Below are 26,255 nucleotides of genomic sequence, written 5' to 3' on the forward strand. Positions count from 1 at the left end.
TACCATCTTCCTAAGGACTAGTTCATATAGTCTTACCGTAAACCTACCAACTACCACCTTCCTGAAGGATTAATTATGAATTCAGTCTTACCATATTTAGCAGCAAGCTTGGCCTGGGAATTAGCTGATTTGCCCCCAGCCCCTAAAAATGGAAGAGAAGAACAAAGAGGACAAAGAGGAGGAATGAAATAAGAAAAGGAAGAGAAATAGCAGGATAATAGATATGGATTGTGGATTGTTGTAGTAGTTTTATAGTGTCCCAACCTGGTCTCAGAGCATTTCGTACGTAAATACGGGACACTCAATTTATACTGAACAAAATGTCAAGTGTTGGTCCCATGTTCCATGAGCTGAAACAAAATATCTCAGAAATGTTTCATTTGCACAAAAAGCTCATTTCTGTCAAATTTGTTTACATCCCTGTTAGTGATCCTTTGCCAAGATAATTCCATCCACCTGACAGGTGTGGCACATAAAGGAGCTGATTAAACAGCATGATCATTACGTTGGTGCACCTTGTGCTGTTGACAATAGAAGGCCACTAAAATGTATAGTTTTGTTACAACACAATGCCACCAATGTCACAAATTTTGAGGAAGCATGCAATTGGCATGCTGACTGCAAGAATATCCACCAGAGCATTTGCCAGATAATTTAATGTTAATTTCTCTACCATAAGCCACCTCTAACGTAATTTTACAGAATTTGGCAGTACGTTCAACCGGCCTCACAAATGCAGACTATGTGTAACCACACCAGCCCAGGATGTCCACATCCGGCTTCTTCACCTGTGGCATTGTCTGAGACCAGCCACCCAACTGAGTATTTCTGTCTGTAATAAAGCTGTTTTGTAGGGAAAAACTCATTCTGATTGGCTGGGCCTGGCTGCCTAGTGAGTGGGCCTGGCTCCCATGGCTGTGCCCCTGCCCAGTCATGTGAAATCTATTGATTAGGGCCTAATGAATTTATTTAAATCGACTGATTTCTTTATATGAACTGTAACTCTGTAAAATTTGTTGTTGTCCATCACCTATTTCGTATGATATGTTTCGAATTGCAATTCGTAATACACTGCTCAAAAAAATAAAGGGAACACTAAAATAACACATCCTAGATCTGAATGAATGAAATATTCTTATTAAATACTTTTTTCTTTACATAGTTGAATGTGCTGACAACAAAATCACACTAAAATTATCAATGGAAATCAAATTTATCAACCCATGGAGGTCTGGATTTGGAGTCACACTCAAAATTAAAGTGGAAAACCACACTACAGGTTGATCCAACTTTGATGTAATGTCCTTAAAACAAGTCAAAATGAGGCTCAGTGTGTGTGGCCTCCACATGCCTGTATGACCTCCCTACAACGCCTGGGCATGCTCCTGATGAGGTGGCGGATGGTCTCCTGAGGGATCTCCTCCCAGACCTGGACTAAAGCATCCGCCAACTCCTGGACAGTCGTGGTGCAACGACTGGTGGATGGAGCGAGACATGATGTCCCAGATGTGCTCAATTGGATTCAGGTCTGGGGAACGGGCGGGCCAGTCCATAGCATCAATGCCTTCCTCTTGCAGGAACTGCTGACACACTCCAGCCACATGAGGTCTAGCATTGTCTTGCATTAGGAGGAACCCAGGGCCAACCGCACCAGCATATGGTCTCACAAGGGGTCTGAGGATCTCATCTCGGTACCTAATGGCAGTCAGGCTACCTCTGGCGAGCACATGGAGGGCTGTGCGGCCCCCCAAAGAAATGCCACCCCACACCATGACTGACCCACCGCCAAACAGGTCATGCTGGAGGATGTTGCAGGCAGCAGAATGTTCTCCACGGCGTCTCCAGACTGTCACGTCTGTCACATGTGCTCAGTGTGAACCTGCTTTCATCTGTGAAGAGCACAGGGCGCCAGTGGCAAATTTGCCAATCTTGGTGTTCTCTGGCAAATTAAAAACATCCTGCACGGTGTTGGGCTGTAAGCACAACCCCCACCTGTGGAGGTCGGGCCCTCATACCACCCTCATGGAGTCTGTTTCTGACCGTTTGAGCAGACACATGCACATTTGTGGCCTGCTGGAGGTCATTTTGCAGGGCTCTAGCAGTGCTCCTCCTGCTCCTCCTTGCACAAGGCGGAGGTAGCGGTCCTGCTGCTGGGTTGTTGCCCTCCTACGGCCTCCTCCACGTCTCCTGATGTACTGGCCTGTCTCCTGGTAGTGTCTCCATGCTCTGGACACTACGCTGACACACACAGCAAACCTTTTTGCCACAGCTCGCATTGATGTGCCATCCTGGATGAGCTGCACCACCTGAGCCACTTGTGTGGGTTGTAGACTCCGTCTCATGCTACCACTAGAGTGAAAGCACCGCCAGCATTCAAAAGTGACCAAAACATCAGCCAGGAAGCATAGGAACTGAGAAGTGGTCTGTGGTCCCCACCTGCAGAACCACTCCTTTATTGGGGGTGTCTTGCTAATTGCCTATAATTTCCACCTGTTGTCTATTCCATTTGCACAACAGCATGTGAAATTTATTGTCAATCAGTGTTGCTTCCTAAGTGGACAGTTTGATTTCACAGAAGTGTGATTGACTTGGAGTTACATTGTGTTGTTTAAGTGTTCCCTTTATTTTTTTGAGCAGTAAATATTATGAATCTGCAATTGTACAATAACTTACACATTTCTAAAACATACTATATGTTACGAATTTGCTAAACTTATGATATGTTTTGAATTCTAGCTAGGTGCTAGGTGGCTAACATTAGCTAGCTGGCTAACATTAACTAGGCTAGGGGTTAGGGTAAAGTTTAGGAGTTAGGTTAAAGGGTTAGGGTTAGCTAAAAGGGTTAAGGTTAGGGTTAGCTAAAAGGGTTAGCTAACATGCTAAATATTTGAAAACTTGCTAATTAGCTAAAATGCTAAAGTTGTCCGTAACGAGATTCGAACTTGCAACTTTTGGGTTGATAGACGTTTGCGTTATATGCCCACCCATCCACTCCGACCAATCACGCTACTTTCATTAAGTCTCATACAAAACATAACATATCATACAAATTTGAGTGTCCCGAATTTATGTTTACTATGTCTAGTTTATGAGACCAGGCTGAGTGTCCAGTACCTCCAGATTTAGGTGATATGAGGGGATATCCACGGAACACTCCATTTAAACTGCCTCGGCCACCTGAGGAGAAAAATATACACTATGTACAATGTATTTATTTCTATATTAATGTACATGTAACTGCTAAAATAAAGGAAACACCAACATAAAGTGTCTTAATAGGGTGTTGGGCCACTACGAGCTGCCAGAACAGCTTCAATGCATCTTGGATTTGATTCTACAAGTGTCTGAATTCTATTGGAGGGATGTGACCATTCTTTCACGAGAATTTCCATAATTTTATGTTTTGTTGATTGATGGTGGTTGAAAACGCTGTGTCAGGTGCCGTTCCAGAATCTTCCATATGTGCTCAATTCGGTTGAGATCTGGTAACTGAGACACACACACGCTTATGCTCCTTAGAGACTCCTCTTTCAAAATCTCTTCTTCTAGCCATGGTAGACAAAATAATGGGCAACGGGGAATTTTTATAAATGATCTTACGCATGATGGGATGTTAATTGCTTAATTAGCTCAGGAATCACACCTGTGTGGAAGCACATGCTTTCAATATACTTTGTGTTCCTTATTTACTCAGTGTTTCCTTTATTTTGCCAGTTACCTGTATATTAATGCACAAGGTGAGTGTTTATATAGAGTACATACAGTGAGCTACAAAAGTATTGTACTCCAGCACTTTCAGACTGTCAAGGTTCAGAAGGTTCAGACTGTCAATCTTAATTTGAGGGTATTTTCATCCATAGCAGGTGGAACATTTAGAAATTACAGCACTTTTTGTACATAGTCCCTGCATTTTAGGGGACGAAAACTATGGGGACAAATTCACTTATGTGTATTAAAGTAGTAAAAAATTAAGTATTTGGTCCCATATTCATAGCACGCAACATCAAGTTTGTGATTTTACAAATTTGTTGGACGCATTTGCTGTTTGCTTTGGTTGCGTTTCAGATTATTTTGTGCCCAACATTTTGTGTACAAATTAATGGTAAATAATGTATAGTGAGAAGGTTAGACACATGAAATTGTGCATCTGTAACTTTCTCACTCATCATTATTCACAATTCATCAGGACTATCCGTAATCAAGTGACTCCAGAATGACACATTATTTACCATAAATTTCTGTTGGGCAGAAAATAATCTGAAACAACTAAAACAAACAGCAAATGTTTTAAACAAAAACTAAAAATGTTTACTACTTTTATACACATATACAATGCATTTGGAAAATGTTCAGACCCCTTGACTTTTTCCACATTTTGTTACATTACAGCCTTATTCTAAAATTGATTAAATAGTTTCTCCCCCTCATCAATCTACACACAATACCACATAATGACAAGCAAAAACAGGTTTTTAGAAATGTTTGCAAATTTATTTAAAAAAAAACTGAAATATTCACATTTACATAAGTATTCAGACCTTTTACTCAGTACTTTATTGAAGCAGCTATGGCAACGATTACAGCCTTGAGTCTTCTTGGGTATGACGCTACAAGCTTGGCACACCTGTATTTGGGGAGTTTCTCCCATTCAACTCTGCAGATCCTCTCAAGCTCTGTCAGGTTGGATAGGGAGAGTTGCTGCACGGCTATTTCCAGGTCTCTTCAGAGATGTTCAGAGAGGTCCTGAGCACTCTGGAGCAGGTTTTCATCAAGGATCTCTCCATACTTTGCTCCATTCATCTTTCCCTCGATCCTGACTAGTCTCCCAGTCCCTGCCGCTGAAAGACATCCCAAAGCATGATGCTGCCATCACCATGCATCACCATAGGGATGGTGCCAGGTTTCCCCCAGATGTGACACTTGGCATTCATGCCAAAGAGTTCAATCTTGGTTTCATCAGACCAGAGAATCGTGTTTCTCATGGTCTGAGAGTCCTTCTCCAAGTGGGTTGTCATGGGTTGTCATGTGCCTTTTACTGAGGAGTGACTTCCGTCTGGCCACTCTATCATAAAGGCCTGATTGGTGGAGTGCTGCAGATATGGCTGTTCTTCTGGAAGGATCTCCCATCTCCACAGAGGAACTCTGGAGCTCAGTCAGAGTGACCATCTGGTTCTTGATCACCTCCCTGACCAAGGCCCTTCTCCCCCGGTTGCTCAGTTTGGCCGGGTGGCCAGCTCCAGAAAGAGTCTTGGTGGTTCCAAACTTCTTCCATTTAGGAATGATGGAGGCCAATGTGGTCTTGGGGACCTTCAATGCTGCAGACATTTTTTGGTACCCTTCTCCAGATCTGTGCCTTGACACAATCCTGTCTCGGCGCTCTATAGATAATTCCTTCAACCTCATGGCTTGGTTTTTGCTCTGACATGCACTGTCAACTGTGGGACCTTATATATACAGGTGTGTGCCTTTCCAAATCATGTCCAATCAATTGAATTTACCACAAATGGACTCCAATAAAGTTGTAGAAACATCCCAAGGATGATCAATGGCAGCAGGATGCGCCTGAGCTCAATTTCGAGTATCATGGCAAAGGGTCTGAATACTTATGTAAATAATGTATTTCTGTTTTTGATTTTTAATCTATTATTTTTTTTGCTTTGTCATTATGGTGTGTTGTGTGCAGATTGATGAGGACATTTTTTTTTGCGTAATCCATTTTAGAATCAGGCTTTATGGTAGCAAAAATTGGAAACAGATAATAGGTCCGAATACTTTCCAAATGCACTGCAAGTGAATTTGTCCCAATAATTTTGGTCCCCTAAAATATGGGGAGGGCGATGTACAAAAAGTGCTGTTATTTATAAACATTTAACCTGATATGGATGAAAATACCCTCAAATTAAAGCTGACAGTCTGCCCTGACAGTCTGCCCTTTAAGAGGTTAACCTCCTATCATTTCAAGTGTTGGAGTACAGAGCCGAAACAACAACAAAAATGTCACTGTTTCAATACTTGGAGCTCACTGTATATTCACGTCTTATAAAATCAATTATAACACTGTTGTCCCTCTCTGTTTGATAAACCGTTACCTCCAGCTCCAGTGCCAGCTCCAACTCCACCCTGGCCCAGCACACCTGCCCCTGTAGGAAAGACGAGACCAAGGTCAACAGGGTGCAGAATTAGGGGTCAAAGGTCAGTAGTTCAACAGGTGGATGACAGACTCACCTGTCTGGGGAGCAAGTCCGGATCCAGTGGCAACACCTGGTAGAACCCCACGCCCTCCGAAACCTAAACACAATAATGGAGGAGAAATGAGAGAGCACCAAAGCAAAGCTTTGCAAAAGCAGACATGTAAAGTATTGTAACGCATCTCAGCTCATCTAATCTCACAACATATCAACCAAATCAGAACATCTTGGCAGACATACCTTGACTAGGCACTATTCCACCTTGATAAAGTCCAGGTACTCCAACACCTGTGTTGATAAAGTAAGGAATATATGACAAAACAAAACTACTGTGTTTTGAAATAAAACTACTACCTTTACATCTGTACTGCAGTAAGATAAGGAGTTGGCCTCTGGGACTTGTAGTTTACCTGGCACTTGTTTGTTGGCCTTCCAACCGCTCTTCTCTCTAGCTCCACCCCCAGGGACTCCAGTCTGTGGAAGTACTGGTGCTGCAACAATATACATCATTCATCTTAATGAGGTGTATTGTACTGCATATCTTCTCCCTTCATTTCCCACTCAGTCTAACATATATACTTTACACAATGAAATAGTGTTCAGTCTCGCTCTGTTTTTTTGCATGTTCTCTGTGTATGTCGTAGTTCTCGGGTTTGATAAACCCTTACTAACCTCCAGCTGGTACTGCTGCGCCACCAGGCCCAAAACCACCAAGGCCAACTCCACCTGCGCCACTAGGCCCAGTTCCTGCGCCACCAGGACCATATCCACCTGTGCCACTAGGTCCCGTTCCTGCGCCACCAGTCCCAGTTCCTGCGCCACCAGGCCCATGTCCACCTACGCCACCAGGCCCATGTCCACCTACGCCACCAGGCCCATGTCCACCTACGCCACCAGGCCCATGTCCACCTGCGCCACCAGGCCCATGTCCACCTGCGCCACCAGGCCCATATCCACCAGCACCACCAGGCCCATATCCATCTCCTCCTAGTGTGCTTCCTGCTCCTAATGCAAATGAAAAAGGGTGAGAGAAATGCACAGAACAATCAGGCAATAGCCAGGTGGCCATAAAGAGCTGACCAAACTCTGTATACCTATGACATATGGCTCTGGTCATTCCACCCCTAGCCCCATCCTCCCGGAGCCTGTACCTGTTTTGGGAGGTTTCTGGCCTGCCCCCGCCCCTCCAGCTCCAGGGTACAGACCACCAGCAGCACCACCGTAGCCTCCTCCAGGTCTGTATCCATCTCCTTGGCCGGCTCCAAGACCTTGGCCTGCTCCAAGTCCTCCAGCCCCCTGACCTGTACCTCTGGATCCCAGTCCCCCAGCTCCGAGGCCTCCATACCCTGATGGGAACACAGTATAGACATGATGTTTTGATGTGTTACATGAATCCAACACATGACGGCATTATTAAATTGTGGCCTCACCCTGCTCCGAGGCCTCCATACCCTGATGGGAACACAGGAGGAATTATGTTTTATATGAATCCAACACATGATGGCATCCTTGCATTGTGGGCACATTTTTCTGAGGTTAATGTAAAATACATTTTAAATAACACTCCAAAATAGAACACTGAGATTAATGTTCTAAAAACACACTGGGTATATAAGGGTTTAGTGCTTGAATTAAATCCAAGCCCGGCTCCAAGCCCTGGAGTACGAAGCACTGCCCTCCTTTGGCCAGTTACATTACAGCATGCAGTCTAATTCCCAGGTGTATTACACTACATCAGTGTTTCTGAACTGGTTTTACCCCGGTACCCAAATTGAACCAGGTTGTCTCAGTTTCAACCCAATACTCGCATTGCAATTTTTAAAAATAATAATCGACAAGATACAATCTGGAAAACATTTTTCATTGTTATATTTTAAAGTATTTCAAATAGTGTTTGAACCCAGGTCTGTGGCACACTTTCTATCTCAGGGTCTAAAGCAGGGGTCTCCAGTAGCTCGCAGCCCACCTATGAGTAGCTCACCAAACAATTCCGAAAGTATATGCAATTTTGTATGTAATCCATCGCAAACTGTCATAAACAAATCACACAAGTATCTGACACTGCAAGCTCCCAGCTACTGTCTAATCAACGCAACATTGACGTTATCCCACCCCTGGTTAGCCACTATTGGCTTAAAAAGCCAAACCTATGAAAATATCTGCCAATTAATTTCCAGCAATATTGCCCCTGTCTGTCTGTATGGTGTGCGCATTTGTCTATCACTCCGTGTGTAGCCAGAAATACTTTCCCCAAAACCTTCTCAATTAAATGTTAACTGCAAAGTCAACTCGGGCTCAGGGCATTTTGTATTATTCTGGACATAAATTCGAGACATTCCATTTAGTATGATAATTATAATTATAAAACCAGGAAAAATAAAACTGCTAAAACATAATTTTGGAAAAAAAATCTAATTTTATAGGGCCCCCCTTAAAGTTGTTTTTTAACCATATTTTACCAGGTATATTGACAGAAAACGTTGTGCATTACTTTCTCTTATACACTAAGGACCTGAGGAAGAGTTGCATGGGAGAGGAGAAGAATGTGCCTATTTAAAAGCTAGAAAAAAATTAGCTCACAACATTTCATTTTTTTAAGTAGCTCTCATGCTAGAAAAGGTTGGAGACCTCTGGTCTAAAGGGTGGAACATCTAACTAAAGGTTCCACAAAGCCGGGTCATAAGTATCGAGAACTGCTCCTCGGATAACATCATCAACATTCCTCATTCTATATAAGCTGTGTGTGTGCCTGTGTGTACGTGCATGTGCGTGTATGTGTGTGTGTGTGCATGTTCGGTGTGCATACAATCCAAATAACAACCCCAGGCTTCAGTTGTGTCTGAGGAAATGAAATGATGGATAACTTGATCCATTTCCTGCTTTCACTTATGCAGGAAAATACAATTAAAGCATGTGATGTATCAGAAATTGTGTAATGGAATATAATCGACCTAAACTATTGTCATATAATTCTAAATAAAGTTTATATAGACATTTTCTGTATAAACAAACTATAAATGTCTCAGATTGTGTTTCTTGGAAAGCTGTGTTATTATATGATTATATGCATGTATATATCATATGATATACACTCAACGGCCAGTTAATTGTGTACACCACCCAGTTCACAAAAATGTATCACTCCTACAGACAGTGGCCGTGGCTTGCTATGTAAAGCAGGAAGACAGGCAGGCAGGCAGGCATTCAGTTATTCTTTGATTGAACATTAGAATGAACGTGGTATGATTGTAGGTGCAAGGCGTGCCGGAACCAATATCTCAGAAACAGCCACCCTCCTGGGCTTTTCACGCAAGACAGTGTCTCGGATTTTCAGAGAATGGTGCAACAAACAAAAAAAATCCAGTCAGCGGCAGGCCTGTGGGCAAAAACAGATTGTCAAAGGAGAATGGCAAGTATCGTGCTAGGCAACAGATGGACCACAGACAGACAAATAACGGTGCACAGTGGTGTGTAGAACACACAACTTGTCACGAATGGTCTATTGCAACAGACGACCACACCGGGTTCCATTCCTATCAGCTAAAAACAAGAAGAAGTGGCTCCAGTGGGCACGCCATCACCAACACTGGAAAATTAAGGAATGGAAAAACATTGCCTGGTCCGATGAATCCCGTTTTCTGTTGCTTCATGCTTATGGCAGGTTCAGGATTTGGCGTAAGCAGCATCAGTCCATGGACTCATCCTGCCTGGTGTCAACGGTACAGGCTGGCAGCGGTGGTGTACTGGTGTGGAGAATGTTTTCCTGGCACACTTTGGGTCCCTTGATACCAATTGAGCAACGATTGAACGCCACGGTGTATCTGAATATTGCTGCTGACCAAACCCAATTGACCATCTTTGAGATGAGATGGAATGGGCTGTTCACAGCATGAATGTACCGTTGTCAAATCTACAGCATGGACCAACATCCTGTGGAACTTTTCCAACACCTTGTAAAATCCATGCCCTGAAGAATTCAGACTGTTCTGTAGGCAATGGGTGTACCTAATAAACTGACCATGGAGTGTATATGTATATGAGATATCATATTTGATTATATGAGGAGTACTCGTTTAATTTACAACTCTAAGTCCTACAGATGTAGGATCTTAATTGAAGACAGCTTGCTACAGCAGGAAAATAATCCTGCCGCAACAGGATATTTGAATTATTATGCGAATTATAATTAATATACCTTTTTGTAGGGGTCGATACATTTTCCATTAGGGCAAAACAAGTCTCAAATTTCAAAGTTGAAATTACAAACTTTAGAAGCCTTTTTAAAACTCAAATACACTAGAAGTTTGCATTTCCTCCTGTGCAGGAAAAATGATCAGCAAAAAAATAGTGAGCAAATGAAGATCCTACAGTACATCTGTATCATCAACTGATTTCAGCCAGTGTATGGCTGTGGATTGACTGCATTACTTGAATGGAATGTTGGCAGTTCATTTGAAAAATGAATGGAATCATTCCTCTAAAACTGTGGCTACCTACAGTGCCTTGCGAAAGTATTCGGCCCCCTTGAACTTTGTGACCTTTTGCCACATTTCAGGCTTCAAACATAAAGATATAAAACTGTATTTTTTTGTGAAGAATCAACAACAAGTGGGACACAATCATGAAGTGGAACGACATTTATTGGATATTTCAAACTTTTTTAACAAATCAAAAACTGAAAAATTGGGCGTGCAAAATTATTCAGCCCCCTTAAGTTAATACTTTGTAGCGCCACCTTTTGCTGCGATTAGGTCGCTGTAAGTCGCTTGGGGTATGTCTCTATCAGTTTTGCACATCGAGAGACTGAATTTTTTTCCCATTCCTCCTTGCAAAACAGCTCGAGCTCAGTGAGGTTGGATGGAGAGCATTTGTGAACAGCAGTTTTCAGTTCTTTCCACAGATTCTCGATTGGATTCAGGTCTGGACTTTGACTTGGCCATTCTATCACCTGGATATGTTTATTTTTGAACCATTTCATTGTAGATTTTGCTTTATGTTTTGGATCATTGTCTTGTTGGAAGACAAATCTCCGTCCCAGTCTCAGGTCTTTTGCAGACTCCATCAGGTTTTCTTCCAGAATGGTCCTGTATTTGGCTCCATCCATCTTCCCATCAATTTTAACCATCTTCCCTGTCCCTGCTGAAGAAAAGCAGGCCCAAACCATGATGCTGCCACCACCATGTTTGACAGTGGGCATGGTGTGTTCAGGGTGATGAGCTGTGTTGCTTTTACGCCAAACATAACGTTTTGCATTGTTGCCAAAAAGTTCCATTTTGGTTTCATCTGACCAGAGCACCTTCTTCCACATGTTTGGTGTGTCTCCCAGGTGGCTTGTGGCAAACTTTAAACAACACTTTTTATGGATATCTTTAAGAAATGGCTTTCTTCTTGCCACTCTTCCATAAAGGCCAGATTTGTGCAATATACGACTGATTGTTGTCCTATGGACAGAGTCTCCCACCTCAGCTGTAGATCTCTGCAGTTCATCCAGAGTGATCATGTGCCTCTTGGCTGCATCTCTGATCAGTCTTTTCCTTGTATGAACTGAAAGTTTAGAGGGACGGCCAGGTCTTGGTAGATTTGCAGTGGTCTGATACTCCTTCCATTTCAATATTATCGCTTGCACAGTGCTCCTTGGGATGTTTAAAGCTTGGGAAATCTTTTTGTATCCAAATCCGGCTTTAAACTTCTTCACAACAGTATCTCGGACCTGCCTGGTGTGTTCCTTGTTCTTCATTATGCTCTCTCCGCTTTTAACGGACCTCTGAGACTATCACAGTGCAGGTGCATTTATACGGAGACTTGATTACACACAGGTGGATTGTATTTATCATCATTAGTCATTTAGGTCAACATTGGATCATTCAGAGATCCTCACTGAACTTCTGGAGAGAGTTTGCTGCACTGAAAGTAAAGGGGCTGAATAATTTTGCACGCCCAATTTTTCAGTTTTTGATTTGTTAAAAAAGTTTGAAATATCCAATAAATGTCGTTCCACTTCATGATTGTGTCCCACTTGTTGTTGATTCTTCACAAAAAAAATACAGTTTTATATCTTTATGTTTGAAGCCTGAAATGTGGCAAAAGGTCGCAAAGTTCAAGGGGGCCGAATACTTTCGCAAGGCACTGTAGCTAACACACATACAATGCAGATCAATTATCAACATTCATTGTTTTACACAATATCTTATCTCAGCACTGGCAAACCATGGTTGACAAACTCCCTGACCAACGCGGCTGACCTTTGGACCATAATAAGAAGGTCCATTCTAATAATCAAATTCCTGGGTCTATGGATGCTAGTGCATAAAGATGGTAACATGGCTTTGGCTTTACTCCATTACAGCAGTCACAGACTTTGTCATTATTAATAGCACCCAAAGACGCACCTACAGTAGCAAGTTACAGTATATCAGACTCATGGGCTATACGAGTTAGGCCATACACCCTACCAGCTCCAAGGGTGTCTCCTTGTCCGCCAGCTCCAAGACCACCACCAAAACCACCTGGACCAGCTCCACCCTGGCCAACACCAGAACCAGGCCCATATCCTCCTGGTCCAGCTCCACCTGGTCCATAGCCTCCAGCTCCTAATCCAGCCCCCTGTCCCCCAGGACTGCGACCTACATAGCCAGCTCCTGGGGATCAAACACAAGAAATACAGACTCAAACAGACAAAAACACGTACATCTCAAAGGTCTACTGAACATAGAGACAAGATTCACACACATCTGTTTTGGAAGGCTTCCCACTGGCTCCTATAGAAAGATGGAGAAACAGCAGAGGAATAACAGAGGCCATAAGATCAGGTTGTACTGCATGAGTTAGTGTGACTCCCAAAACGCACCCAATTATGGGAAAAAGTAGTGCACTATTTAGGTAACATTTGGGTACACGTCCGGTATCTTTGACTGTACTCCATCTGTAAACCTCAGGGTTCTTTACCTGTTCCATCGGGTCCATAACCACCACCAAAAACTCCAGGGCCAGCTCCCCCAGGACCAAGACCAACACCAAGCCCATAGCCACCTGGTCCGGCACCAGCTCCACCTGGTCCATAGCCACCTGGTTCAAAACCTCCAACACCCAGTCCAGCCCCCTGTCCTCCTGGATCTCTACCACCGTAGCCAGCTCCTGGAGATCAAGATTGACTGCATCATCCTCTCGATAACAACAAACAGGCTTAAAACCTTTAGGAGGGTCTTTGTCATGTGTAGTGTTAATTTGGATGTACTGAGGAAATAGGCTGCCATTGAAAAAACAAGTCAATAGTTTGTGAGCCCTAAAAGAAGTCTAGGGCAGACCTGAACTGCATATGTCACTCACCTGCCTTCTCTGGCTTTCCTCCAGCTCCTGTGGAAACACAACAATCATCAAAAATACATTTCTGTAAAATTAACTGAAATTAGTTATAATTGATCAGATGATCAAATCAAGAGCCTCATACCTGCTCCAAGGCCTCCGGCACCTAGACCCCCGCCAAGTCCGTAACCACCACCAAGACCTCCAGCTACAGCTCCGCCCAGACTAAGACCAGCTCCAGGCCCATAACCACCTGGTCCATAACCTCCTGGTCTGGCTCCTGGTCTAAGACCTCCTCCTCCCAGACCTCCAGCTCCTAGTCCAGCCCCCTGTCCTCCAGGACCCCAACCTCCATTGCCAGCTCCTGGAGAGGAAGACTCAAGTATCAGTACCACAACTGAATCTGTCCATTACATCCAGGGCCGGATTACAGAAGGGGCACGCAGGGCACGGGCCCCCAGATACCATATGATAGCAAAATGTGTAGAATTGCAGGAAATTAGCTTTAAAACTTATAAAAAATTATCTCAGCATTATGAAAAATGTTTAGTATAGCAGGAAATTTGCTTTAAATCTGCCCTACCCCACTCCCCCCACAAATATCCCTGGGGCCCCAAATTCAGTTGTTCGGCCCTGATTACATCTCTAAGCCAAGAAAATACCAATATAACAAACACAAACAGTGAGTAGCTCATAGTATACCTGCTCCAAGGCCTCCAGCTCCTAAACCACCGCCATGTCCATAACCTCCTGGTCCGGCCCCAGCTCCTTCTGGTCTAACTCTTCCTTCCCCCAGACCTCCAGTCCCCAGTCCTCCTTGGCCTTGGCCTACAACCTGACCACCATAGCCAGCTGCAAGATACAATGGTCATATCAACAGAATTACATCCCAGCAAATGAAAACACAGATATTTGTTTAATCGAAGGTCATCATCCTAACCTTGAGACTAAATAAAGGCAATTATCAATTTGTTGATTGATTGATTGTCTGTGAGAGCATGAATCATTGTAAGACTTTAATAGGAATATGATAAACATTGGACTTGGCAGCAACACTGACGACCAATAAGAAAAACAGAGGAAGGATTTTCTCTACTGGCTCAGATCCTTCTTCCCATTCTTCATTCCTTCAGTCCACAGTGGACGGCTGATTTCATTACCATGTTAATCTTAAATACAAAGGACTTGGCTTTATATGTTAATAAAGTATCAGCAGGACTTAAATAAAGACATTACAGAAATGATGTATTGCATGTATTATGGATGTCCATTACTTTTCCTGGGGTCCAGCAAAATTAAGGCAGTTACATTTTAAAAACATTACCAACAGATTTCGCAACATATTAAGTGTGTGCCCTCAAGCCCCTCCTCTCCTACCACATATCTACAACACAAAATCCATCTGTACATGAGTGTGTAATGCGTATGTTATCGTGTGTTTATATGCATGTGTCTGTGCCTGTGTTTGTGTTGCTTCATAGTCCCCGCTGTTCCATAAGGTGTATATTTAAGTGTTTTTTTAATTCAAATTTTACTGCTTGCATCATTTACTTGATGTGGAATAGAGTTCCATGTAGTCATGGCTTTATGTAGTACTGTGCGCCTCCCATAGGCTGGTCTGGACTTGGAGACTGACGGGACCATTGCTGGCATGTCTTGTGGGGAATGCATGGGTGTCTGAGCTGTGTGCCAGTAGTTCAAACAGACAGCTCGGTGCATTCAACAGAAGTTTGAGAAACAAACGCCTCGTTAACAGTGAAGAGACGACTCCGGGATGCTGGCCTTCTAGGCAGAGTTGCAAAGAAAAAGTCATATCTCAGACTGGCCAATAAAAAGAAAAGATTAAGATGGGCATAAGAACACAGACACTGAACAGAGGAACTCTGCCTAGAAGGCCAGCCACCCGGAGTCGCCTCTTGAATGTTGACGTTGAGACTGGTGTACTATTTAATGAAGCTGCCAGTTCAGGACTTGTGAGGCGTCTGTTTCTCAAACTAGACACTCTAATGTACTTGTCCTCTTGCTCAATTGTGCACCGGGGCCTCCCACTCTTTCTGTTCTGGTTAGACCGCGTTTGCTCTGCTCTGTGAAGGGAGTAGTACACAGCGTTGTACGAGATCTTCAGTTTCTTGGCAATTTCTCGCATGGAATAGCCTTCATTTCTCAGAACAAGAATAGACTGAAGAGTTTCAGAAGAAAGGTCTTTGTTTCTGGCCGTGTTGAGCCTGTAATCGAACCCACAAATGCTGATGCTCCAGATACTCAACTAGTCTAAAGAAGGACAGTGTTATTGCTTCTTTAAATCAGGACAACAGTTTTCAGCTGTGCTAACATAATTGCAAAAGGGTTTTCTAATGATCAATTAGCCTTATAAAATGATAAACTTGGATTAGCTAGTACAACGTGCCATAGGAACACAGGAGTGATGGTTGCTGATCATGGGCCTCTGTACGCCTACGTAGATATTCCATAAAAAAATCTGCAGTTTCCAGCAACAATAGTCATTTACAACATTAACAATGTCTACACTGTATTTCTGATCAATTTGATGTTATTTTAATGGACAATGTTTTTTGATTTTCTTTCAAAAACAAGGAAATGTCTAAGTGGTCCCAAACTTTTGAACGATAGTTTACGCTTTTCCAGCAACAGACTATGATCGATAATGTCAAAAGCTGCACTGAAGTCAAACAAAACAGCCCCCACAATCTCTTTATCATCAATTTCTCTCAGCCAATCATCAGTCATTTGTGTAAGTGCTGTGCTTATTGAATGTCCTTCCCTATAAGCATGCTGAAATTCTGTTGTCAATTTGTTTACTGTAAGATAGCATTGTATCTGGTCAAACATAATTTAACAAAGGGTTAGTAACAGGCTGATTGGTCGGCTATTTGAGCCAGTAAAGGGGGCTTTACTATTCTTGGGTAGTGGAATAACTTTTGCTTCCCTCCAGGCCTGAGGGCACACACTTTCTAGTAGACTTAAATTGAAGATATGGCAAATAGCAGTTGATAGTTTAACGTTCTCCCTTACCTCCCGTCTTCCCTGGCTTGGTGTAACCTCCACCGGCTCCAGGGCCAAAGCCTGCACCACCTGGACCAGCGCCAGCTCCACCTACACCTCCTGGTCCAACTCCTGGTCCAACTCCGGCTCCGCCACCTGGCCCATATCCAGTGCCTACACCACCAGGCCCAAAACCGGTGCCAGCTCCACCTGGACCAAATCCAGCTCTGACTCCTGCTCCAGCTCCTAATCCAGCCCCAGCTCCTTCACCTACACCAGCAGGTATGTACACACCTGGAACACAGCACAACCATGTTAAACCACTGTATACACACAACTAAAGCACACACCTGAAACATAGCACAACCAGTTCTGGTCCTGGAGAGTTATAGGGAGTCCAGGCTTTTGTTCCAGTCCAGCACCAAAATACCTAATCAATCGTCAAGTGAGGTATGGGATTGAGTTTGTGTTCAGGGACATTTCTGTATTGTGATTTAAAAAAAAAATACATTGTGTGTTTGATTGCCAGATTGATTGGTTGATTGGTGGGTTGATTGATTGTCTGTGATAAACATTGGCCTTGGCAGCAACACTGATGACCAATAAGAAACATAGAGGAAGGATTTTCTCTACTGGCTCAGATCCTTCTTCCCCTTCTTCATTCTGTCAGTCCACAGTGGACGGCTGATTTCATAACCATGTAAATCTTAATACAAAGGGCTTGGCCTTATATGTTAATAAACAACCGTTTATCCATATTTTCATTTGTTCTGGACTCTTAAATGACCATGATACTTCTGCGGTTCTATGTCAGGCAGAACAATTCTGATACTTTTACACTAATTGGTCTTTTGACCAATTTGATCAGCTCTGAAAAAGAGCTGATGTGAAATCATCTGATGCAATTTGTCAAAAAATATCAGAATTGGGCTGTCTGTGTAAACCCAGCCTGTATTAAATCTGTCATAGTTTATAAAGCACCGTTTAATTTCCTCATTGCCTGTGCTGTTCAGTATGGTTCTAATAGTTTACCCTAACTTGTTCCATTGCACACTTTTGGACATTATGCAAATTTGCACACACAATACCCCATAATAACAAAGAAAAAGTTAGTTTTTATTTTATTTTTGAAAATAATAATAAAAATTAAATAAAAACACACAATTACATAAGTATTCAGACCCTTTACTCAGTACTTTGTTGAAGCACCTTTAGCAGTGATTACAGCCTTGAGTCTTCTTGGGTGTGACCCTACAAGCTTGGCACACCTGTATTTGGGTAGTTTCTCCCATTCAACTCTGCAGATCCTCTCAAGATCAATCAGGTTAGATCACAAACTTCACTGCACAGCTATTTTCAGGTCTCTTCAGGGATGTTAGATTGGGTTCAAGTCCAGGCTCTGGCTGGGCCACTCAAGGACATTCAGAGACTTGTCCCGAAGCCACTCCTGCATGGTCTTGGCTGTGTGCTTAGCGATGTTGTCCTGTTGGAAGGTGGACCTTTGTCTCAGTCTGAGGTCCTGAGTGCTCTGGAGCAGGTTTTCATCAAAGATATCTCTGTACTTTGCGCCATTCATCTTTCCCTCGATCCTGACTAGTCTCCCAGTCCCTGCCGCTGAAAAACTTCCCCACAGCATGATGATGCTGCCACCACCATGCTTCACCGTAGGAATGGTGCCAGGTTTCCTCCAGACGTGACACTTGGCATTCCTGACAAAGAGTTCAATATTGGTTTCATCAGACCAGAGAATCTTATTTCTCATGGTCTGAGAGTCCTTTAAGTGTATTTTGGCAAACTCCAAGCAGGCTGTCATGTGCCTTTTACTGAGAAGCAGCTTCTGTCTGGCCACTACCATCAAGGCCTGATTGGTGGAGTGTTGCAAAGATAGTTGTCCTTCTGGAAGGATCTCCCATCTCCACAGAGGAACTCTGGAGCTCTTTCAGCATGACCATTGGGTTCTTGGTCACCTCCGTAACCAAGGTCCTTCTCCCAGGATTGCTCAGTTTGTCCGGGCGGCCAGCTCTAGAAAGAATCTTGGTGGTTCCAAACTTCTTCCATTTAAGAATGATGGAGTCCATTGTGGTCTTGGGGACCTTAAATGCTGCAGACATGTTTTGGTACCATTCGCCAGCTCTGTGCCTTAACACAATTCTGTCTCGGCGCGCTACGCACAATTCCTTAGACCTCATGGCTTGGTTTTTGCTCTGACATGCACTGTCAACTGTGCACTGTCAAATCATGTCCAATCTATTGAATTTACCACAGGTGGACTCCAATCAAGTTGTGTAAACATCTCAAGGATGATTAATGGAAACAGGATGCACCTGAGCTAAATTTCGAGTCTCATAGCAAAGCATCTGAGAAAGTATGTAAACAAGGTGTTTCTGTTTAGTTTTTTATAAATTAGCAAACATTTCTATGAACCTGTTTTAGCTTTGTCATTAGGGGGTATAGTGTGTAGATTGATGATGAATGTTATTGAATCAATTTTAGAATAAGGCTGTAATGTAACAAAGTGTGGAAATGCTTATTCCTGTCATTGTCTTCCTGTAATGCTTGGTTGATGCCTGACAAATATTGTATACCAAACAAATTTAAGGAATTGCACTTTAAGATTATACATAAGATACCTGTACAACAACACAGAGTTACACATGGAATGAACAAAACATACAGTCAATAATACAGTGGAAAAAAAGGAAAAGAAAGTCTATATACAGTGAGTGTAAACAAGGTCAAATAAGGGAGTTAAGGCAATAAATAGGCCATGGTGGCATAGTAATTACAATATGGCAATTAAACACTGGAATGGTAGATGTGCAAAAGATGGATGTGCAAGTAGAGATACTGTTGTGCAAAAGGAGCAAAATAAATATATACAGTATGGGAACGAGGTAGATGGGCTGTTTTCAGATGGGCTATGAACAGGTGCAGTGATCTGTGAGCTGCTCTGACAGCTGGTTCTTAAAGCTAGTGAGGGAGATGGGAATCTCCAGCTTCAGTGATTTTTGCAGTTCGTTCCAGTCAGTGGCAGCAGAGAACTGGAAGGAAAGGCGACCAAATGAGAAATTGGCTTTGGGGGTGAGTGGGTGCTGCTATGGTGACCAGCGAGCTGAGATCGGGCGGGGCTTTACCTAGCAGAGACTTGTAGATAACCTGTAGCCAGTGGGTTTGGCGAAGAGTATGAAGCGAGGGCCAGCCAACGAGAGCGTACAGGTCGCAGTGGTGAGTAGTATATGGGGCTTTGGTGACAAAACGGATGGCACTGTGATAGACTACATCCAGTTTGCTGAGTAGAGTGTTGGAGGCTATTTTATAGATGACATCGCCGAAGTCAAGGATCGGTAGGATGGTCAGTTTTACGAGGGTACGTTTGGCAGCATGAGTGAAGGAAGCTTTGTTGCGAAATAGGAAGCCGATTCTAGATTTAATTTTTGATTGGAGATGCTTACTGTGAGTCTGGAAGGAGAGTTTACAGTCTAGCCAGACACCTAGGTATTTGTAGTTATCCACGTATTCTAAGTCAGAGCCGTCCAGAGTAGTGATGCTGGATGGACGGGCAGGTGCGGGCAATGATCGGTTGAATAGCATGCATTTAGTTTTATTTGCATTTAAGAGCAGTTGGAGGCCACGGAAGGAGAGTTGTATGGCATTGAAGCTCGTCTGGAGGTTAGTTAACACAGTGTCCAAAGAAGGGCCAGAAGTATACAGAATGGTGTCGTCTGCGTAGAGGTGGATTAGAGAATCACCAGCAGCAAGACCGACATCATTGATGTATACAGAGAAGAGAGTCGGCCCGAGAATTGAACCCTGTGGCACCCCCATAGAGACTGCCAGAGGTCCGGACATCAGGCCCTCTGATTTGACACACTGAGCTCTATCAGAGAAGGAGTTGGTGAACCAGGCGAGGCAATCATTCGAGAAACCAAGGCTGTTGAGTCTGCCAATAAGAATGTGGTGATTGACAGAGTCGAAAGCCTTGGCCAGGTCGATGAATACAGCTGCACAGTAATGTCTCTTATCGATGGCGGTTATGATATCGTTACCTCTAGTGACTCCCCATCACATATGCGGGAGCGTAATCATCGACTGACACTAATTAGCATAACGCAACGGACATAAATATTCCTAGAAAATATTCCTATTCATGAAAATCACAAGTGAAATATATTGAGACACAGCTTAGCTTTTTGTTAATCACCCTGTCATCTCAGATTTTCAAAATATGCTTTACAGCCAAAGCTAGACAAGCATTTGTGTAAGTTTATCGATAGCCTAGCATAGCATTTTGTCCAGCTAGCAGCAGGTAACTTAGTCACGGACATCAGAAAAGCAATCAGATTAAATCGTTTACCTTTGCTGAGCTTCGGATGTTTTCACTCACGAGACTCCCAGTTAGATAGCCAATGTTCCTTTTTTCCAAAAATATTATTTTTGTAGGCGAAATAGCTCCGTTTGTTCTTCACGTTTGGCTGAGAAATCGCCCGGAAATTGCAGTCACGAAAACTCCGAAAAATATTCAAAATTAGCTCCATAATATCGACAGAAACATGGCAAACGTTGTTTATAATCAATCCTCAAGGTGTTTTTCAAATATCTATTCGATAATATATCCACCGGGACAATTGGTTTTTCAGCAGGACCGATTGGAATAACGGCTACCTCTGTATTTTACGCGAGAATCACTCTGGGAACCATCAGGTGACCTGTTGCGCAATGTAGCCGCTTACAGGTATTCTTCAACATAAATGCGTAAAACTACATCACAATGCTGTAGACACCTTGGGGAATACGGAGAAAAAGTAATCTGGTTGATAGCCCATTGATAGCTCAATAGGGACGCATTGGAACGCAGCGCTTTCAAAACATGAGGCACTTCCGGATTGGATTTTTCTCAGGCTTTCGTCTGCAATATCAGTTATGTTATACTCACAGACAATATTTTTACAGTTTTGGAAACTTTAGAGTGTTTTCTATCCTAAGCTGTCAATTATATGCATATTCTAGCATCTTGTCCTGACAAAATATCCCGTTTACTACGGGAACGTTATTTTTCCAAAAATGAAAATACTGCCCCCTAGTCACAAAAGGTTCACCTTGAGCGTGGCTGAGGTGCACCCATGACCAGCTCGGAAACCAGATTGCATAGCGGAGAAGGTATGATGTGATTCAAAATGGTCAGTAATCTGTTTGTTAACTTGGCTTTCGAAGACCTTAGAGATGTAGGGTAGGATAGATATAGGTCTGTAGCAGTTTGGGTCTAGAGTGTCTCCCGCTTTGAAGAGGGAGATGACCGCGGCAGCTTTCCAATCTTTGGGAATCTCAGACGATACAAAAGAGAGGTTGAACAGGCTAGTAATAGGGGTTGCAACAATTTCGGCAGATAATTTAAGAAAGAGATGGTCCAGATTGTCTAGCCCGGCTGATTTGTAGGGGTCCAGATTTTGCAGCTCTTTCAGAACATCAGCTATCTGGATATGGGTGAAGGAGAAATGGTGGGGGCTTGGGCGGGTTGCTGTGGAGGGTGCGGGGCAGTTGACCGGGGTAGGGGTAGCCAGGTGGAAAGCATGGCCAGCCGTAGAGAAATGCTTATTGAAATTCTCAATTATAGTGGACTTGTCGGTTGTAACAGTGTTTCCTAGCCTCAGAGCAGTGGGTAGCTGGTAGCTGGGATGAGGTGCTCTTATTCTCCATGGACTTTACAGTGTCCCAGAACATTTTTGTTTTTGTACTGCAGGATGCAAATTTCTGTTTAAAAAGCTAGCCTTGGCTTTCCTAACTGCCTGTGTATATTGGTTCCTAACTTCCCTGAAAAGTTGCATATCACGGGGGCTATTCGATGCTAATGCAGAACGCCACAGGATGTTTTTGTGCTGGTCAAGGGCAGACAAGTCTGGAGTGAACCTGAGGCTATATCTATTCCTGGTTCTACATTTTTTGAATGGGGCATGCCTATTTAAGATGGCGAGGAAGGCACTTATAAAGAATAACCAGGCATCCTCTACTGTCGAGATGAGATCAATGTCGTTCCAGGATACCCCGGCCTGGTCGATTAGAAAGGCCTGCTTGCAGAAGTGTTATAGGGAGCGTTTGACAGTGATGAGGGGTGGTCGTTTGCTCGCAGACCCATTACGGATGCAGGCAATGAGGCAGTGATCGCTGAGATCTTGGTTGAAAACAGCAGAGGTGTATTTGGAGGGTGAGTTAGTTAGGATGATATCTATGAGGGTGCCCGTGTTTACGGATTTGGGGCTATATCTGGTAGGTTCATTGCTAAGTTGTGTGAGGTTGAGGGCATCAAGCTTAGATTGTAGGATGGCCGGGGTGTTAAGCATGTTCCAGTTTAGGTCACCTAACAGCACGAGCTCAGAAGATAGATGGGGGGCAATCAATACACATATGGTGTCGAGGGCACAGCTGGGGGCAGAGGGTGGTCTATAGCAAGCGGCAACAGTGAGAGACTTGTTTTGGAAAGGTTCATTTTTAGAAGTAGAAGCTCAAATTGTACAGACCTGGATAGTAAGACAGAACTCTGCAGGTTATCTTTGCAGTAAATTGCAACACCGCCCCCTTTGGCAGTTCTATCTTGTCGGAAAATGTTATAGTTAGGGATGGAAATTTCAAGGTTTTTGGTGGTCTTCCTAAGCCAGGATTCAGACACGGCTAGGACATCCGGATTGGTGGAGTGTGCTAGGGCAGTGAATAAAACAAAGTTAGGGAGGAGGCTTCTAATGTTAACATGCATGAAACCAAGGCTTTTACGGTTGCAGAAGTCAACAAATGAGAGAGCCTGGGGGATGGGAGTGGAGGTAGACACTGCAGGGCATGGATTAACCTCTACATCACCGGAGGAACAGAGGAGGAGTAGGATAAGGGTACGGCTAAAGGCTAACAGAACTGGACGCCTAGTACGTTCAGAACAGAGAGTCAGAGAGTAAAAGGAGCAGATTTCTGGGTACGGTAGAATATATTCAAGGCATAATGTACAGACAAAGGTATAGTAGGATGTGAATACAGTGGGGGTAAACCTGTGCATATAGTGATAATGAAAGAGATATTGTCTCTAGAAATAGAATTTAAACCAGGTGAAGTCACTGCGTGTGTGGGGGGTGGAACTAAATTGTTAGCCGAGGCGTGTTGAGCAGTGCTAGAGGCTCTACGGTGAAATAAAACAATAGTTACAAACCAGAACAGCAATCGACACGGCATGGTGACGTTACGGAAAGGCATGCATAGCCGGGTGATCATTCAAGTCCAGTGCGTGGCTTCAAGCAGCTAGCAGCACGAGGCTAGCAGGCTAGCAGAAAGGCCTTAGAGGGATGACGCGACGGAGGGAAGTCTGTTGTGCCCCCCTTGTGCAGTTACATCAGCTACATCAGCAAATGGCAGCCGATACACAGTATATAGTGCACTACTTTTGATCAGAGTCCTTAGTGCACTGTAAAGGGAAGAGGGTGCCATTTGGGATGTAGGCTGTGAGTTTCAAATAATTTTGTTAACAGTATAGAGCTGGTCTTTTTTTTAAACAATCTTTATTAAAGAGCTGTCATTTTATTGTGAGGAACTGCAGTTTTATAAGAATTGATTTATGTTTTGTCATCTGTTATATGATGGATTTTTACACTTTAGTCTTTTCCCTTTTCAGTCATTCATCAATGCCATGTTTGATCTCATGAGGAACTTGCGAAAGAATCTTCACTGTTTCAGAGATAATAAGAAATGATGCATCTAGTTTTGGGAGAGTTGTGGTCTGTGTTCAAAGGAAACTGAACATGAGAAGGACATCTGCTTCTATCATTGGACTTGACCAAGAGCACGGTGGAGCGGAAAGGTATAGGTTGTTCCCCAAATGACAGCATATCCCTTATAAAGTGCACTACTTTGACCAGAGACTCCAGTGATATGTTCTGTCTTGGACCTAACCAAGACCCCAGTGGGTTGGAAATGTACAGGAATTGTTGTGCATGTTGCTATAATCCACAGTGGGAGATTCAGTATCTGTGAAGTGGACAACATTACTCATTCCCTTCTGCCATGAGTCGTCTGTAAAAGAACACGACAGTTCTGTATGTTTCAACAGAACAGGACAGATTTCTCACATCAGCATAGATGTAAGAGTCTTGGAGGGGCCCAATGTTGTATTGAGTATTTCTCTATCAATGGGGAACTCAATCATACAAACCTGAACCATGCTCTACAAATAATTTCCTTTCATTGAGTTACACTCCATATAAACTTAAGCCTGAACCACAAACCTCACTGTTATTTCACTGTTACCAAAGACCAGCAAGATTTGGCATTTTCTTCAATCAGTGTGTAATAATAAAGTTGCATTTTCTATTCAACTTCTGTTCTCCTCCAACAGTAGCTGAATATACAGTATTTCCAGTTGGTTACACAGTTCACACACCTTGGTTGAACATGTGAGATACTGATATTACGATCTTATTACATGCTTATTACAGTGTTAGAAACATAGTTATTACCCTCCACCCTTTGACCTCTCTCAGAGCTGTTTAAGTCCTGTGTTCCAGTGAGCGGAGAGATCATAGGAACCAGTAACCCTCAGCTGGCCTATCAAAACAAGCTTAACAAAACCCAACAGCCAATCAGACAGCTCACTGTCTACCTATAGTATGGCATCGTGGGTAATTCTGAATGATGTAACTGCCTGTACTGTAGCGGGGAGCAGAGTGGGACTCAAACTACAAGCCCCACTCCTAGAGGGAATACCAGCAGGTAAATACACACAGCTCCACGGGCCGATTCTATGTCACTCCACAGAACAGTAGAGCTCCAGAATGTTACACACTTTTTAACAAATCTATCTAAATAGCATAATACATCAATACGTCTTGAGCAAATCAGTACAACGCTCAAAACTGAAAACACTTAAACTAAAAACACTCAAACACCCTTGACTCTACCAAGGATTAATGCTCAGCTTGGAGCATCATGTACCTTGTACTTGCGTACCAGGCTGGTGAACTATACAACCAAAATCCTGAGCAGGGGTTAAGGGCTATGGTTTCAGGACTATGGTTTCAGTGCCTTCGGCAGGGAGAGGAGGACTATGGTTTCAGTGCCTTCGGCAGGGAGAGGAGGACTATGGTTTCAGTGCCTTCGGCAGGGAGAGGAGGACTATGGTTTCAGTGCCTTCGGCAGGGAGAGGAGGACTATGGTTTCAGTGCCTTCGGCAGGGAGAGAAGGACTATGGTTTCAGTGCCTTCGGCAGGGAGAGGAGGACTATGGTTTCAGTGCCTTCGGCAGGAAGAGGAGGACTATGGTTTCAGTGCCTTCGGCAGGGAGAGGAGGACTATGGTTTCAGTGCCTTCGGCAGGGAGAGGAGGACTATGGTTTCAGGACTATGGTTTCAGTGCCTTCGGCAGGGAGAGGAGGACTATGGTTTCAGTGCCTTCGGCAGGGAGAGGAGGACTATGGTTTCAGGACTATGGTTTCAGTGCCTTCGGCAGGGAGAGGAGGACTATGGTTTCAGTGCCTTCGGCAGGGAGAGGAGGACTATGGTTTCAGTGCCTTCGGCAGGGAGAGGAGGACTATGGTTTCAGTGCCTTCGGCAGGGAGAGGAGGACTATGGTTTCAGTGCCTTCGGCAGGGAGAGGAGGACTATGGTTTCAGGACTATGGTTTCAGTGCCTTCGGCAGGGAGAGGAGGACTATGGTTTCAGTGCCTTCAGCAGGGAGAGGAGGACTATGGTTTCAGGACTATGGTTTCAGTGCCTTCGGCAGGGAGAGGAGGACTATG

The 26,255-nt window shown here is 43.6% G+C and overlaps 1 protein-coding gene across 4 annotated transcripts in view; it reads right to left on the minus strand.

Moving 5' to 3' along the window:
- LOC139392710 (elastin b) overlaps positions 1-26,255 on the minus strand; it is a 65,647-nt gene that overhangs the window by 37,688 nt on the left and 1,704 nt on the right. For all 4 annotated transcript variants that reach the window (XM_071140909.1, XM_071140908.1, XM_071140907.1 and 1 more), the window contains exons 2-15: positions 16,524-16,787; positions 14,193-14,342; positions 13,636-13,854; positions 13,515-13,541; positions 13,134-13,322; positions 12,641-12,826; positions 7,340-7,534; positions 6,861-7,193; positions 6,599-6,679; positions 6,429-6,476; positions 6,226-6,288; positions 6,090-6,140; positions 3,115-3,177; positions 92-142 (exon numbers count right to left, since the gene is read on the minus strand). In XM_071140909.1, coding sequence (XP_070997010.1) covers positions 92-142; positions 3,115-3,177; positions 6,090-6,140; positions 6,226-6,288; positions 6,429-6,476; positions 6,599-6,679; positions 6,861-7,193; positions 7,340-7,534; positions 12,641-12,826; positions 13,134-13,322; positions 13,515-13,541; positions 13,636-13,854; positions 14,193-14,342; positions 16,524-16,787 — 1,920 coding nt within the window. The remainder of the gene's footprint in view (positions 1-91; positions 143-3,114; positions 3,178-6,089; positions 6,141-6,225; positions 6,289-6,428; positions 6,477-6,598; positions 6,680-6,860; positions 7,194-7,339; positions 7,535-12,640; positions 12,827-13,133; positions 13,323-13,514; positions 13,542-13,635; positions 13,855-14,192; positions 14,343-16,523; positions 16,788-26,255) is intronic.

Source organism: Oncorhynchus clarkii, chromosome 33 (assembly GCF_045791955.1).
Source record: "Oncorhynchus clarkii lewisi isolate Uvic-CL-2024 chromosome 33, UVic_Ocla_1.0, whole genome shotgun sequence".
Taxonomy (NCBI): Eukaryota; Metazoa; Chordata; class Actinopteri; order Salmoniformes; family Salmonidae; genus Oncorhynchus; species Oncorhynchus clarkii.